At 52.9% G+C, this 16581-nt stretch overlaps 1 protein-coding gene across 2 annotated transcripts; it reads right to left on the reverse strand.

Moving 5' to 3' along the window:
- EDA2R (ectodysplasin A2 receptor) lies at window positions 1-15535 on the reverse strand. 2 transcript variants are annotated; one of them, XM_082770783.1, is made up of 9 exons: window positions 15323-15535; window positions 10189-10298; window positions 9327-9505; window positions 8356-8441; window positions 7889-8053; window positions 7211-7357; window positions 6314-6828; window positions 5417-5465; window positions 1-4993 (listed from the first exon to the last, which is right to left on the reverse strand). In XM_082770783.1, the coding sequence occupies exons 2-9, from the start codon at window positions 10273-10275 to the stop codon at window positions 4698-4700; spliced, it is 1524 nt and encodes a 507-aa protein (XP_082626909.1). In that variant the 5' UTR covers window positions 10276-10298; window positions 15323-15535; the 3' UTR covers window positions 1-4697. The 2 variants fall into 2 exon arrangements, with proteins under 2 accessions (XP_082626909.1, XP_082626910.1); XM_082770784.1 differs by lacking the exon at window positions 15323-15535 and adding an exon at window positions 11503-11574.
- Window positions 15536-16581: the final 1046 nt, after the last annotated feature.

Consider the following 16581-nt stretch of genomic DNA (forward strand, 5'->3'; position numbering starts at 1 on the left):
TCACCTCCAACTCTGGAATTTATTTAACTACAAGCACACAGCATTCAACAGCACTATGTCTGGGTGGAATGTGGGGAACTCAGACACCCCTTGTTTAACAAAACTTAGGAGTTTCAGACACTTTTTTTTGAATACAAACTTCACCCCAAAAAAACAATGGAAACAAATAAAACTTCAGAATTACAATGCTAATGACACAGGATTTACAAAAATATAAATAACCTATTCATAACCTTAAAGAAAACAGAACATCCACCATAAAAATTATGTATTCCCAGCAGTAAACTATGACTACAAAAAATTATTTATTTAGTTTTAGAAAAGCACCAGAATTTGCATTGTTAATTAATCCAAAACACATAGGGCACCTCCCCATAGGGCATCTCCACTTGCAGATTTTTCAGAGCGTGCCCATATTGTAAAAAATTTTCTTCAGTATTGTCCACTAATGTAAGAGTGTAGTGAATTCTTATAAGCACCCTGTTTGAGAATAGCATCCAAGGATGTACAAATTACTTCTTTATTTTAATAAGATTTAAATATATGCCTATTTTTAAGTGTATGCTTAGAAGCTTTCAGAACAGGGCTGGACTGAAACCCATCACAAATTCTTCTGTAAATCAGACTTCCAGACAGGACTAGTGTCAAAACAATTGCTTGTAAAAAAATTAAAAAAATCTCACCACCCAAGAGTATTTCCATTGTTCAATCACAGCTAAAGTTTGCATAGATACTGGATTAATTTATTTCTTTCAACTCTTTTTGAACCATGCCAGCTTGGCTTTGGTAGCTTCCTGAAGCTGAAATGTGAGATCCAGCGCTATGAGAATTTCCTTCCCTTACATTCCATCTATTGTGCTGAAAATACCATTAAGAAAAAGCAGAAAAGTCAAGTACCAAGTCTATTGGTTCCCAGCTAAAGAAACTGAAGCTCGCCCACCTGCCCAGTGATGGCCACCGTTTGCCAGTGTCCAAAGTGCAGCGCCAGAGCCTGTCTTTCAGACTCTTGTGGTCCCCCTTCTTCTGAGGACTTCAGCTAGACTTGTGAAAAATCAGCCCAAAGGGCCTTGAGCTGGCTAAATTAAAGGCCATGTAAACACAGCTGATTCTGAGACTGCTGACAGCACAGCTGGATGGCAGCTGCTGGCCATGGACATCAGCACAGGTGGGAGCAGCCCTGGGACAGGAGCCCATTGCCATTAAAAAGCCCACTCCAGAATAGTACAGTGTGGGACTGAGCACCCATGAAGCACCATCCACAGAAGCTCACACTGCGACTGTGTAAAAGGCTCTGAGCAGGCTCGAGTCTTCTCAAGAACAGTTAAAATAGTTAAAACACAGCTACCCACAGACCTGCTGTGGAGGTGGCTGCCCCGGCGCTCCCAGTGTGCCAGGCAGGGCTGGCAGAGCAGCCCCACGTGCCGCCTCCTCAGCACCACGGCGAGGTAGGTTTTGGATGTGAACAATGTTGCTCAGATACCAAACAGCTAAAATATAAGTTTACCTTAAAAATTGTTAGGGGAATGGGGTTGATTCCTTAATAGAACAGCAACAACAAAAAAGAAAAACAACAAATGCAGACCCCACCTACATCAACAGGAACACCCAGCAAGCACAGGAGGGACAGAGACCACTGGCTCCCAGTGAGGCTCTGCAGCACACAAGTGATGACAACCCTTTTATTCACTCCATTTCTCGTTTACCAGGCTGTTGCTAGCCATTGTTTGCTCCCAATCCCACAGCATTGTGCTGGGAAGGAGCCTGCTTCGCCATCCTGCACCCCACTGGATGGGCAGGGACATGCAGGACAATCCACACCTACACCTGCTTCAAGTTCAAAGCCATGCCTGATTAGTTAAGCTGCATGGATGTTTTTAATTCACCTACAGATGTGTAAGTAATCTTCATTCCCGTTGTGTGTCCATAAAGAGATTAAATATTTGATTTTGTTACATGATTAATGCAAACACACTCTCTCCCTGCCACAGATAAGCCTCCAATGGAAAAACCTTATCCCCAGGCTGCATTTACACTAGAAATACTTTTTCTGACTGCTTTGTAACAGACCAAGTACATCACCCCAGCCAAAAACAGGTACAAGCTCTAACGCTTCTGGTTCTCACAAAGCAAAGAGCAATAAAATGACCATGGCTCTGAAAGAAATAAACAGTGGAGGAGATAAAGTGTCACATCCAGTTGAAGCTGCCCATGCCTCCTGTTATCTGACCACATCCTGAGTGTGTTCAAGTCTTAACAGCATTTAACAAGAGAAAAGGGGGAGGGGGGAAACAGAGCAGCTATTAATACTGCTGTTTGGGCAGATCTGAGCAAAGGGCTATGTTCCCAGAAGGTCGCTTGCTTTTTCCAAGTACTGTGGTCAGATAAAAGGCAAAGCCTGGGGATGCCCTGGTGGCGGCGGGCAGGGTAACAGTGCCGCTTGCTGGCGGCCACCATGCCGCCAGGGGCAAGGACAGCGCAGGAAGCAGCGCTCAGAGCCAGCCGTGAGCTGCAGCCTTCAGTAGGGACACACACACAGCGAGCACCGTGGCTCAAACCCCCTGCAGGTCCTGGGGCACTCGGGGCCCACAGCCACCCAGGGCACTGAGCCCTGCAGGAGCCGCACCACGTATGGGAGCTGGGAGTGGAGGCTGCGAGGGGACAGCAGCACCAGGGAAGGGTGGAAATGGCATGAGATGTCCAACAGACCCCAAGGACAGGGCGGAAAAAGTTGGGCAGTGAAACTAAGCAGTCACAAAACGGCATAGAAAGAGGGGGAGAAACAAGACAGGCTTGTTCTCCCTGGCACATGGCAGCAGAGGCAAAAACCTGCTCCCGCTGACCTAAAGGCATTTTTCACTCTGATCTTCAGTGGGATCAGGCACTGTCCTGGTTGAGTAAGCACAGTGGGTCCATTTCACTGCTCCAGAGGAGGGTGTAAAAGGCTTTAGTAGTCCTGGTGCAAGTGGCAGGGACAAAGCTGGGGGCTGACACCTCCTGCCTTCCTCGGCAAGCAACCAGCTCGCAGCAGGCTTCCTGCCCCGGCCACAGAGAGGCTGGAGCCAGGCACAGGGCGAAGACCGCTCAGCTGCTCCGCGCCATGACCTCAGTGGGACAGGCATCCCCGTCCCGGGAGGTGGCGGCACAGCGGGGCCAGGCGCGTGCCGGGCGGCCGGGGCCGCTTCCCCAGCTGACGGCAGCCCCGCATTCCCGTCCGCCCCCACAGGGCCGCTCCCTGCGCCTCGCCTGCTGCGCAAGGATTCGCCCCCGACAAAAATCCTGGAGCGGGAGGCTTGCACAGACATTGCTGCCGGCAGGCAGGGCACGGCTTCCCACTGCAGGTCTTCTCTAGCCTCATGAGCCACTCCACCATGGACCCCCAAGTCCCACTTGTCAGACCGCCTGGCCAAACCCCGTGTGACACTGCAAGACCCTGAAGCTGGTGGCAGACAGAGGAGAACAACAGCACAGCAGCCACCAGCCCTGCAAGCTGCCCTGCAGCTCCACAACCAAAACTGAGGGGAGCCTCATGCAGGCAAAAGTGCTGCAAGCTCTGACAAATCCTCCAGGAACAAATTAAATGCAGAAGGGTGTTCCCTCCATAAGACCTACTCCCAAAAATGAGAAAATTAGCTTGTTTTTAGGCAGGAAAAGAAAAAAAAAAAAAAAAAAAAAAAAGAATATTCTAAAGCAAACCTGCTCTGCCACAGGGACTTCAACACTCACTGCAGCACAGTTGCAGTCTTCAGTCTCCAGCTGACCCCTACATGCCTGGCACTGGCAGGGCACCAGCTGTTCCCTGCAGAAGGCAGAGGAGGGTCCCTGCCTCTGGCACCCCGTGCTGCACCCCGCATCAGCCTGCAATGCCTGATGCACACCGGGGAGGCTGCCAGCACAGCTGAGTAGAGGCAGTCACCAGCAGACCGGGGAGCAAAAACTGCCCTGGGCAAGGAGCAGCACAGCACTGCACCTAACACAACTGTACATCAAAGTACCCTGGTGATCAGCTTGGAACTTCCTTAAGAAAACTATACCAGTTCAAGTAAAGGAAATTAATTTACACATGCCACGTGCTGCACTGGCACAGAGACTGACTGCTCAGCTCTCCCTGCCACAGCAGCAATGGTCACACAGGGAGGAGCAAACAAAATTTCAACTCAAAGTGGCAACAGGAACCCAGAAAAAAATAACACAGTATTGGCCAAAGGAAAATGTTCTGAAAAGCTGGAATGGGAGAGAAGTGATTGTTGGCCCTGTAAGAGAGTGGCACACAACCAAGCCCAAGCCCCTGCACAGCATGTGGCCAGGGACCTCACAGAATTCATCCCAACACCAGCAACTCGCAAAGGACAGGGCTTATTACAGACAGGCAGCACAGTGATTGTGACACCACTCTGCTGCTGGACATGGGTTAAGTACAGATGAAGAAAAATGAACTCGGAGGTGCTGAGCACAACCTGCCCAGAAGGGGCAGGAGTGACAGCTGTGAGGATACACAGTACTGTCACCTCCCCAGCTCCTCCACTCTTCTCCAAGGAGGGAGACTCCTCCTCACGTGCTTCTATTCCACAATGCAAAGACTCTCTCCACATACTCCCCACATGCATGTTAGAGAGATTGTGTGACCACAGGGCTACCAGATCCTCTCCCGTACCAGTACACACAATGCTTGAAGTTTCCTCCATCCCTTCCATCTTATCCTAGCACTGGTGGCCCTGAATCTGGCTGAGAGCAAAGTGGTCACACAGCAGGAGCAAGGCGTCAAACCGCTGCAGTCGCTGCAGAGCCTGGGCCAGATGAGGGATTGTGACCGAGTCTCCTGAGTAGGTGAGGTGAGTGATGAGCTGCTCAAATCCAGATATCCGTCCCAGAAACTGGGGTGCAACCCCCAGCTCCAGTGCCACATGGCTGAAGTTCTTCACACCATTCAAGGATGGGTCTAACAAGAAGGCAAGCGACTGCACCAAGGAATGGGGCAGCTCTGCAACAGGGAGACCTGGGGGCAGCAATACATAAAAGTGGGGTTAGAAACCACGTCCAGGTTTGGTGAGAATAAACACTAACTAGATTCAAACCCCCGTCCCTGCCAAGCTGGTGAAACATCTACTTGTCACGGCAGGGATCTCCTCCAATATTGCCTTCAGAGCTCAGCAACACAAAACCGGATCAGTCCTGGGGAGACTGCCAACAGGCAATAACTGGGTGTCCATTCACCACCCACCCTCAAGCCACTTTGAGCAGTACTGCAGGATATCTAACCTGGAAACTAGCACCAAAGGCAGTGAAAGTCACCACATCCCTGTAATGAGTGTCACCTCCACACAGCCAAGGTAGGCTTTTGGAGGAGCTCCTTATCAAAATCTGCATCTCTGCTACGCCAATGCATGGTGAACAAAAATGAGGCTGGGAAGACACTTACCCTTCATTGTGTTACTGATCTGAGTCACAAGGCTCTGGGCATCATTCACCTGGAAAGAGAAAGACACCAAGGTTGGGGACAGTCTGACAGCAACAATGATGCCTGTCAGTCCTCCCAGGGCCACCACAAAGGTTCAAAGCAATGGCACTTGTCATGCCAGCATTACTATCCCAGGAGCTAACAACCTCCGAGGGCCTCCCAGCAAACTGCTTCCATAAACAGTGACCTGGAGCTAAGTTATATATATATATATATATATATATAATGCCTGGTAAAAATATATATATATATATATATATATATATATATATATATATTTTTTTACCAGGCATTTTCATTTTCTGAACCTCAATTATGTTAATGACTAGGCTCATTATAAGCTAACCTGGGCGGGAGTAGGAATCACTGCCTCCTGGTGCCAGGTCAGCTTTCTAGATGAGCAAGAGTCTAAGAAACACCCGCAAAGTACATCAGTTAACACATAGCTAAAGGTGGGTTTATACACTGAATAAATGGACTCCGGTCTTTTTATTATTTGAAACCATCCCAACAGGTCCTGTCTGTGGCTGATGGCCCTCTGAGGGCTGGTGACCTTATGCCACCTGCAGCGATGGCCAATCCACTTAGAATGCTAATCCTTTCCTCTGGGAGATACACTGGACTTGTGCTGGCTCACCAGCTGCTCCACAGCTCTGACATGACCTATGGAAAACGATCCTCATCTACTCCCAAACATGCCATGAAACATCTGGCAAATCATTTTTGGTAGTTACCCGGTCACCCTAGACATTAATGACCCTAAATCTTAGGAACCCACGTCCCTAACCCACTAGCCTTCTGTGCCCAAGGGCCAGGACATGTGATGGTGTGTCAGAGAGGTGATGAGGAAGAACTTACCGGCTGCTCCCCGCTCTCAGCAGTGGGGTTTTGGACGGTGGGGGACAGGCCCCTCACCGGGTCCACCACGAGGCTGCTCCCAGCCTCCAGCGCTGCACTGCCCCCCGCCCTGGGGACTCCTCGTGTTGCCTGGCTCCCCACCTCCTCCGACCTCTCGCTGCCCACAAACTCCACCTGGGAGGAGAACTTCTGCAGGTCGAGCTCGGTGCACTCCACCGGGGCATGGGGCCACTTGTGCTGCATCTCGGAGGCGCAGGAGGAGAGGGGGGCCAGTGCCTCCGCCACTCCCCGCTGGCCTGGCCTGAGGTCGGAGGGGGCCAGGGCGGTGGCCAGGCGGTCGCTGCAGCCCGAGCTCCTGACCAGGGGCTGGCTCTCCAGGACGCTCCTCACCAGCTGGCCTTTGGAGGCAGGGCTGACCGCCACAGCCGACGGCAGCTCCAGCTCTGGCTGCGTGGGCGGCAGCTGGAGGCTGATGGCTTCTCCCTCTGAAATGAACTGAACTGCTTCCACCGGGCCTGGAATAGTAAAGGGCCACAGCTCAGTGAGGTGTGGACCTTGCCCCGTCCCACCTCCCACAGCCTTCTGCCCTTGGCCCAACACCACGACTCCACAACCCCTCTGCAAAGCTTTGAGTCCCATCTGTGCCACCCCCACCACAGCGACAGCTAGGACACGGCTGGATGGAGGCTTGAGAGCCACCAGAGCTGAGTGCAAGTGTTTCTGGTACAAAATCTGCGAGCAGTTGCTAACAGAAGACCCCAAATTTAATTTTGGTGGAACCTGGACACTCTCCGTCTTCCCTCCTCAGAAAGTCTCAGATTATCTTCAGACTGTGTGAACTGGAGCCCAGCATTGTCCTCCCTTCCCCCCCAAGAGGAAAGCGAGAGGAACAGGTACCTTCCGCCTGCCTGTAGCAGGGGCTCAGGTTCTTCACGCCCAGGCAGCAGGGGCCAGACATCTGCTCTTCACACAGAAACCTGCCAGGTGCAGCCGACGTGGGGAACATCGCTCGCTGGCCTGAGAAATTCTGAGTCCTCAGGAAGACTTGGAGGATAGAGAAGAACCAGTCTGAGCAAAGGCTTGGCTTGTGTCCCTAGCATGGCCTCAGCTGCATGGTATGTCTGCTGGCGAGGAGCTGGGAGACAGCAGCTCCCTGGCTCACCATCTGGTGAATGCCAACATGAATGCACCCCAGCCCAGGCCATCAAACATACTCCTTCCTACCTCTGTACTTCCAGCCCCACTGGTCCTGCACTGCAAAAAGCCACTTAACATCTACCTGCCCTTGAGAAGCCCCAGCAAGAGAGAATGCCAGCTGACAGCAAAACGACATTTTCCTCCCACTAATTATGGTACTAAGGAGGAGGGAGGCTCCTCTGTGTCTTCGTGCAGGTACAAAAAAGCAAGAGAAGTCCTGCAGATGTGAAAAGCAGGATGAGCCATCTATTCTCTATGAATAGAGGAATGTTTGACTTCCAGTGCTCAGGACAGTGCTCTACCCAGCAACAAAGGGGCCAGAAACATGTATAAACAGCAAAGGGAGAACAGAGAGAAATGCTGCATGCACTGACTCACCTCGCTGGCACTGGCTCTTCCAGAACCGCTTGCAGTAGATGATGGAGAGGGCCAGAAGCACCAGCACAATGATGACTAGGGCACTGCTGGTCAGTGCGAGAAGGGCTGTGTCCTGGGGAGGTACCGTGGGGACTGCTACTTTCACCAGGTTTGTTCTGGATCGACCTGCACACACACCAGACACAGTGTTGGAACCCGACCCAAAGGCTTTGGGCCACCCCTTCCCTGCCCCTTCACATATAACAAACAAGCTTCTTCCATCGGGCCCACACAGGACAGGGGTTCAGTGTTGTGGAGAGAACAAGCAGCAATAGCTCAAGGATGGTGCAAATGTACATCCGAACACACGCCTTTGGCATGGTCACGACGGCTTCCCACAGACACCACAAAGCTGCCCAGCCCCGTCCCCCTGCTCCCTGCACCCAAGGGCCAGGCCACCCACAGGAGGTGGGCTGTGGGGCACCTACACTGGGGCTCAGAGGAAGGCGTCTGCTTGGTGCACGGGATACACTCCCAGCCCAGCTGCCCGCTGATCCGTGCCTTGCGGTAAAACCTATAAGAGAGCAGAGAGGGTTCTCAGCAGCGTGGGGCCAGGAGCCAGCCCGTGCCCCCCCCACCACGAGAAGACGCGCCCGCCTTCCTCAGCCGGCGGCAGCCGAGCCTCCTTCATGCCACAGCACGCCGAGAAGGCACGAGGCACCATGTCTCTCCCAGATGCCGGCTCACGCAGTGCTCAGAGCTACTTTTTCACTTCGGTAGCTGCTTTTGCCAAGGAGTGACATCACCCAGAAGCAGCCTCCCGCCTCCCTCCTCCCCCTTCCCTGGGTCTTGCTAAAGGAGGGCGATGGTGATTAATAGCTCCACAAAACCACAGAAAAACTCCAGCTAGCAACTTGGTCTGGGAAGGGATTCAAAAACCAGAGCTCTGACATTCCTCTGTCACAAACCACATTGCTTGCTAAGAAATGGTCTGCAGCTCTCAGGCATTTCATAGGCTGTATGTAGCAGTCTTCACTTTGGGAACTCCTTAAAAAATTTGCTAAAAATCAACAGTTAAAGAAACCACAGCTTCCTCCACATGACTGTGCTTGGAAAGAGGCACCCATCACTCGAGGTATGGTCTCTACCCTCCTCTTCAGGGACTGCTAATTGCAGTGGTCAACAGACACTCCTCCTCCAGGGCTTGGCCACCCGGGTGTCCACAGGAAGAGCTCAGGCCTGGAAGTCTTCCACTGCTCATTCGTGGGAGCTTTCAGGTTCCCTTCGGATGGCTCTGATTTGTGGTTCCTTAGAGAGGCAGCTCTGGGCCACCAGGGCTCATCCTAAGCACCGTGTGAGAAGCGGCCTCAGGGGAAGCTCCCTGTAGCCAACCCCTCCCCGCACGCTCCCAGAGGTAACCACCACTGCGGGCCTGGGGCAGGGATCCGGCCCTACTCACCCCGGCAGGCACTCCCCACAGACCGCGTTGGTCGTTGCTGTGCAGTTGGACTTCTGGATGCGGTTGATGAGAGCGCAAGACAGGCAGGGCTTGCAGCTGTGATGGCCCCAGCTATCCTTAAACTTCCTGGGTGGGCAGGGAACGCACTGCGCATCCCCCCCTGTACCATCACCACATTCCTGCAAGACACGAGGTTGGGCTGCGGTGAGAAGCCACTTCAGAACCCCAGGTTATATTGAAAGAAACGGCATCTCTTATTTGGAGGCATGTGGTGTAAAGGTCCTCCAAACACAGCTGAAAGCAGAGAGCCTTAGACCTGTCCTCATGAGGAAGCCGTGTTTTGCCCAGCAGCAGCCCACAGGCTGCCCCAGCTGCTGGAGCATGTTTTAGAGAGGAGACCCCTGCAGGGCTGTATTCCAGGAGGGAATGCTGAAGATGGGGGCCGACCATGACTGCCATGGTCAAGGCTGGGCCAGACCCAGGTGTTGCAGGAGTGTCCTGCTCATGCTCACCCAGCCTGCAGCCTGGCCTGCATGGAGAGCTCAGGAAGGAAAAAAGCTTCCTCAGAAGGGCTACACTGCTGCAGCTTTACCCAGGGTACTGACTGGGAGAAAATTCAGATTTCCTTTGGCAAAAAGAGAACCACCTGAGCAGAAACCTGGAATTCCTCCCCACTTTTTACTTCTGTCTTCTCACCCTCCTATGCAAGGTTAGTGAAACTGCTTATCTTCCCTTCCCAAAGAGGATCAGCTCCTTCTAATGTATGGGGATCATCCTTCTTAATGACAATTAGCAGAGGATTCATCCAGCACTGTAAAAACCTTGGTGCTAGATGATTCCTAGTTCTTCCAGAGCAATTTACCTTGGAAAGCTCCTGCCCAGGCATGCAGTTTCGACATGGGGTGCATTTGCTGTGCTCATACGGGTCCTCGCTCTCTTTGCAGTCCATTGAGGCTGGGGAGGTGCCGGAACCTGAAGAAGGGAGGAAGAAAAAGCACAGAGGTCATAGCAAGTCCCAATACTTACGAGGAGCAACGTGCCCTTTTCTGGGCAAAAGTTTCCACACCGGCCAGGAAGACAGCCTGCACTTCTTATGCACCAAGAATGTCACTTTGGCAGGAGCCAGACTGCCTGCTCTCACCCACGCGGCAGCCTGCACAGAAAGCTCAGGAAGGAAAGAAGATGCTTTCTCAGAAAGGCTGCAGACAAAGTACCCGATTTTGCTGCCGTACTGCAGTCCTCAAAGTAGAAGAAATATTAAGCTAGATACTGTGACCACTCAAGCCACTAGTTCAACACGCAGGTAGTGGATTTTGCTGGCTCCAGCTGTATTTTAGGGCACCCCAGACTGTCACCCAGAGGGATGAGCCCCAGCTTAGGGATCTGGCAGCCATGCTCTGGCCAGTGCCACGACAGGCAGTCCCAGCCAGCCAGGACACATGCCCAGACCCCACAGCCACAGCCCAGGGCTGCGCAGGCTGCTCGAAGCTCTCAGCATGACACGGACTCACTTGCAGCTGCCTCGGAGGGCTGGCAAGACAAGCACCCATCTCCCTGCAAAACACCATCCAGAGCCTTTCCAAGGGGAATGAATGGCTCGGCTGAAATTAACGGCAGAACTGCCCCTAGTCTCAGTGGAAACACAATTTCCACCTTGAGTGAGTGTGGCTCATGAGAGAACACAAGACTTAAAGATTCACCAAGAACAAGCAACAAAACCCAAAGCTACAAAACTGAGCAACTTGTTTACCATTTCAGGGCTGTTTGCGCTTTTCTGTATATTCTAGGTGGGTTCTTATCATGACAGAAATGAAATAAAATCCACCCCCACAGGACCACTCTTCCTTCTACTTCTCTCTGAACCTTCTGCAGCCGGCCAGTAGAGAAATTCATCCTGCCTTGACAGCAAGACCTGTTAACTTCTGAACACCCACCAGGAGCAGGGAACACTTGGAAACGCTCTTTTGAAGAGCGCCACTCCAAACAGTCTGAAACACCTGGGAAACTTGGCATTTGAGCCAGAGCTGTCCTGTTTAGGGCCCCAGGAGATGGCTGGCTCAGCCAGGAGGACAGCACCCTGCCAGACCCCTGTGCAGACCAAGGGGACAAGAAGAGGACTGCACGGCCACCGAGCTCTCCCCGCCACCCCCTCCTGCGACAGTCCCTCGCATCCTACCTGCTCCACCAGCAGGCACAGATACAAGTGTCCCGCAGCACACACTCGAGTCTCTGCGGGCTTTCTCTGGACTTTGTCTAATCCCCTACCACTCCCATGCAGACTGCCTTTAGGAAGCAGACATTTGGCCAGGCTCCCCAGTCTCTGAACCATCAGGATTCATTTGAGATGAAGTCTGCCCCGGACAAGCTTAGAAGGTGAGTCACTGCTTACTGCAGCTCACACACATGGCCAGCGGCTCACTTGCTATAAGGAAAGGCAGTGAAAGCCAGCGAGGATTGGACGTGAAGACATACGGCAATGAGAAGCTAAGGGAGCTAAATTTATCTTGCAAACATCTCGGGAGGGGCACGATCACAGCCTATAAATAGTGTAAAGGTTACTGACAGTATAGAATAAATAAAGGAAATTTGTCACCATCTCAGAAGGTGGTAAAGAGGGACCTCTGTGCTATTGTCAAAGGACAAACATTCAAGTTCAGTGTTAGGCTCCTGCTACGGGCTGAATGAAGGAGGAGAAACAAAAAAACAGGAGACGGGCTGAGCACGGGTGATAGCCACCGCTTCAGCAGGCTGCTGCTCCTCGGGGCTCCAGGGCCCCAAGCCTTGGTAGGATCCCACCATGCCGGGCTGCCCAGACAGCACTGCCGATACTCCGGTACCCGGGGCTGAACTCAGAGAAAAGGAGGCAAGACTTCAGGCTGCCTGCCTATCAGCTCTCTAAAGTGTCCTCGTAATACAAGAAAGAAATACAGGTGTCAAAGGAAGTCTTGGTGAAACTGTAGTGCAAACAACTTCTGCTGCCATGACCTCTTTCTCTTGTGAATTTACAGACTTCTCTGCATGTCAGAAGGGTTTGCAGATAGGGACACATCCCTTCCAGACTACCTCCCCAGGAGGGGCACAGCTTAAACCAGTTTGCCAAATAGAGAAAGTTACACAGGCAAAAGGAATCTTATGCCAGTGCAAGTACGCGTACATTAGGACACCTGCCAGCATGACGGTATCGCTGAGGGATGGCGGGGGAAACATCACACCACAGCCATGCCAGCAAAACTGTGAAGCATAGACCAGGCCTGCTGTTTCTCAAGCCACAATATAATGATAAGTGGAATGAAAGCTTTCTTGGATATCTGGCATGAAATTCAAAGCGATGGTACTTCTTAAAAACCTTTTTATATTAACAATACCTTAACACCAAGACATTTAATTTGTAAATGAACCACACATCAAAAACCACATAGCACTGCCGTGGTAAAGCAGCAATTTCTGATTGTCTAATGAACAATGAAAACGACTAGTCCTAATTAGCTGAAAGTAAAAAACAAACCCCTCCCACCTCTCTGAAAACACAGGATCTTAGGGTGACTACCAAAGATCAATATAAACCTGGTGTGGTATCAATGTACTTGTCAGCTGGAAGGCAACAAAACATACTGCCATTGTTTCAAGATGTGTGAAATCTTCTAACTTAAAAGAAAAGTCGCAACTTGTTAACGTACTTTTTTATTGTCTTAAGGGGACAATTGTCTGAGTTGGGTGAGCAGCGTGTGCTCCCTGCTGTGTTATTACTGAGACAGCAAAAATGTAAATTGCTGAATGAGTTTCATCAGATCATCATCATCAGATAAAAAGAACATTTCATCAAAGCTACAGTGCGAGTCCCAGATCATTTACCTCAGTGACAGCTCTGGAGCCCTGATTCTCTTTTTCATGTGAAAACTAAGTTTTCAAAAAAATTAAACTACATGGGGATCTAAACTATTTATACACTCCCTTTTGCATCCAGCTAATGGATTGTGGTAGGGAACAAAAAGGAGAAGGAAATAAACGAAGAGGTACCAAAAAAAAAAGTCAGTGCAAACAATGTCGATCCTGGTCCCTGCCATGTCACCACCGCAGCAGGTACAGAGGTTGGGCAGTGCAGGACCTGCAGCAGGAGGTCAGCCCCACGAGCCCCTGCCCTGGGCCACCCCTACACGGACCCACAACCCCCCCCCCAGGCAGGTGTGGGGGTCTCTGCCTGCCCCCACTGCTGGGAGAGCCCCAGCCAAGACCTCTCCTTTGGGTGCCCTTGTGTCTGCGCACAGGGAACAGCTCCTGGGCACCGCTGCTCGAGCCAAGGGGCCGGGCTGCCCAAGCAGATCCCGATGGGCGGCTTCATGAATGAAGTTACTGCCTAGCAGAGCCAGAAGGCACTAACAGGACCTCGAAAGGAATGCTGGTATGTATTGAGAAACAGAACTAGAGAACAAATATCCCAAATAAAAACTGCAAGTGAAAAGGAGGGAGGAAAAAAAGAAAGGTTATTTGGAAAATATGACTGTATGTCTTGCATATGGCAATGCCTAACCCCAGCCTCTTGCTCATTAATTCCTCCACTCCTGTTCATTAACCCGGAGTCCTTTTCACCAGGCAGCATTTCCGTGTGTCTTCCTTTGCTAACTAGCACGTGGGGAGTGACCTGCCACCCCTAGGGGATGCCTGGTAGACCAGAAGACTCGGAGAAACAGAATAGGGGGAAAAAAGGATTTAACCCGGATCTTTCCATGCTCTTTTTGGAAATCAGCAGGTTTTCCAAAACATTTGTAAGTTCCACTCACAAAATTGTCCACTAATTACTTGGCATGGAGTGGCTGGAAACTTATATTTGCTTTAGGGGAAAGCATCCTAATGGCAGACAAGAACTAGAGGTACTCTGGGAGAAGCTGCATCTCTCCTTACTGCCCTGCAGTACTCTCAAGGCTACGTTCACTTTCTGCTCCTTGCATTCCAAGTGCAAAGGAAGATATTTGAAACTACCAAAACCACCCACAATACAGGACATAGTGCATCACTGCTGCTTCTGCTGTTGTTCCCATTCAGCTTTACAGTCCCACCAAACACCCACCCGGCAACAGCCTCATCCCTGCCCACAGCAGCGGCTCACCCAAGGCCCCAAAGGAAGGGCTGCCCATGCCAGAGGAGCTGCATGAGAAACTGTGGTGGGCAAACGGGGCTTGGGAAAGGAGAATAGAGCATCCTGCCAGAGCAGACACCCTCAGCACCAGGATACCTTCAGTCACAGGGCCCCCATGTACAATTCCACATGTTCATATAAACTGAATGAAATTCTGGTCATCCTTCTTGGGTGTCTGTGACTTGTGAGATATCTCAATTAAGACTTCCAGAACTACCACTTTACATGAAATCTTGGATTTTTATGTTTATGGTTTTTATTTCCTTCTCTCTTTTTTTGTTCTTTCTGCTTTTCTCCCCACTTCTACTCATTCACAACTGTCACTGCTTCGCTTGCAATAACAACTCCGGTTATCTGCAGCGTCTGCTTTTCCCTCCAACTCTTACCGCAATTACGAACGCCCTCACGCAGGTACAGTGCGAAGGAGAAGGGGCACGCAACCCGAGCAGCAGCTGCTGGGCGTTCTGCACAACTTGCCACCGGTTCTTACACACCCACGCGCGGCCCGCCCGACCCCGGCCCCCAGACGGGCCCCGCCGGCGCCCCCCGCCGCCCACCCTGGGGAAGGCGGCAGGGCGCCGGGATATGCCCGGGCACGCCTCGCCGAGGGGCCCGACAGCTCGCCACCAGCTCGCCACCAGCTCGCCACCAGCTCGCCGCCACCGCACCGGCCCCCACGGCCGCGGCACCCCCGGCCCCGACGCCACGCGCCCGGGCACAGCACCGGGGGCGGCTGCAACCGCGCGCTGCGCCGCTCCCGGCCCCGCCGGCAGCTCCCGCCCGGCGGTGACACCGGCACCAGCGGAGCGCCGGGAGCCGCTGCCGCGGGTGGGCGGGCGGCTGCGTGGGCTCCGCCGCTCACCTGTGTCCCGGCGCGCGTGGGGCAGGGCTCCGTGGGCAGGCTGCGGGGTTCCGCGGGCGGGACGCGCGGCGTTCCGCGGGCAGGACGCTCCGCGGGCGCGGGGCGCGGGGCACGGTGCGCGGCACACGCGCGGCTCCCCGGCGGGACACGCGTGGCTCCCGGGCAGGGCGCGCGGCGCCGCGTGGAGCGGGGCGCGCCGCGGGCAGCGCGGGGGATCGCCACCCGGCCGGCCCCGCCCCGCCGCCTCCCATTGGCCGCGCGGGCTGAATGGGCGGGGCTATGCAAATCGCAGCGCCCGCAAATTCCTCTCGTGCGGGGCCCCTGCCTCCGTTCCCCGCATCCCCATCCCGCAGTTCAGGCGCTCCCTCTCCTGCGGGTGCTTTTGCTGAGTCTCAGAGCTGCCCCCAGCAGGGTGTGAGGAGGCATCAGGCTGGGACAGCCCGGAGGGGTTGTGTGCGATCCCACGCAGCAGCCACCTGCCCCGCTGCGTCCTTCCCAGGCCCTCGGATTTTCTCCATCCTTCAGCCAGCTTCAAGATGCAATCTCCACAGGGAAAAAGCTCAGCTGGACTTGTTCTGCGGAGGGACAGGGCTGGCTTCCCTGCTTACGCGGGCAGTTTGCCTGTCACAGGTCTGTGCCTGTGCAGCCGGCCCGCACCGTGCGGCTGCTGCTGCTCCTGCATCGCTCCTGCATAGCAGCGGAGTGTGAGCAGCATGCTCGGCTGGAGGGCTTACACACAGCCAGGACGGGCAAGGATGTTAGCATCAGCTCCTGCGCTTTGGAGAGCTGATAAGAGGGTTGTTGTCTCCAGAGCTGGGGCTGAGGCTGAAGCGTCCCTGTCTCCCAGCTCCTTTCAGTGAGATTATGCTGTCCCCTTTGTGGTTTTATGCACACCAGAGCAGAGTGCTATGAAATCTGGAAATGTTATTACCGTGTTTTACTTTTTCCCCATTCAGATCACCATCTGGAACCTTCTCACAGCCACAGGCACAAGCAGCAATGCTGCCCCACGCATGTCTGCAAAAGCTGAGAGCCACCTGGGGAGGTGCAGCACTGGCCTTTGGGTGGCAGCACAGACTTAGGCTGGCTTTAGTGGCTTGTGAAGCTGCACGCAGGAGTGACTGGCTGTGGGATGTTGGCCAGACACCTGATATTCCAGATGAAGGGATCTGTTGGGTAGGTAAAGTGCTGTACATCCAACAGATTTGGATGTATTTTGCAGCCTAAGGCCTTTCAGATGTTAGCTTCAGCCTACAGAA

Source organism: Aythya marila (assembly GCF_965140915.1).
Source record: "Aythya marila genome assembly, chromosome: 13".
Taxonomy (NCBI): domain Eukaryota; kingdom Metazoa; phylum Chordata; class Aves; order Anseriformes; family Anatidae; genus Aythya; species Aythya marila.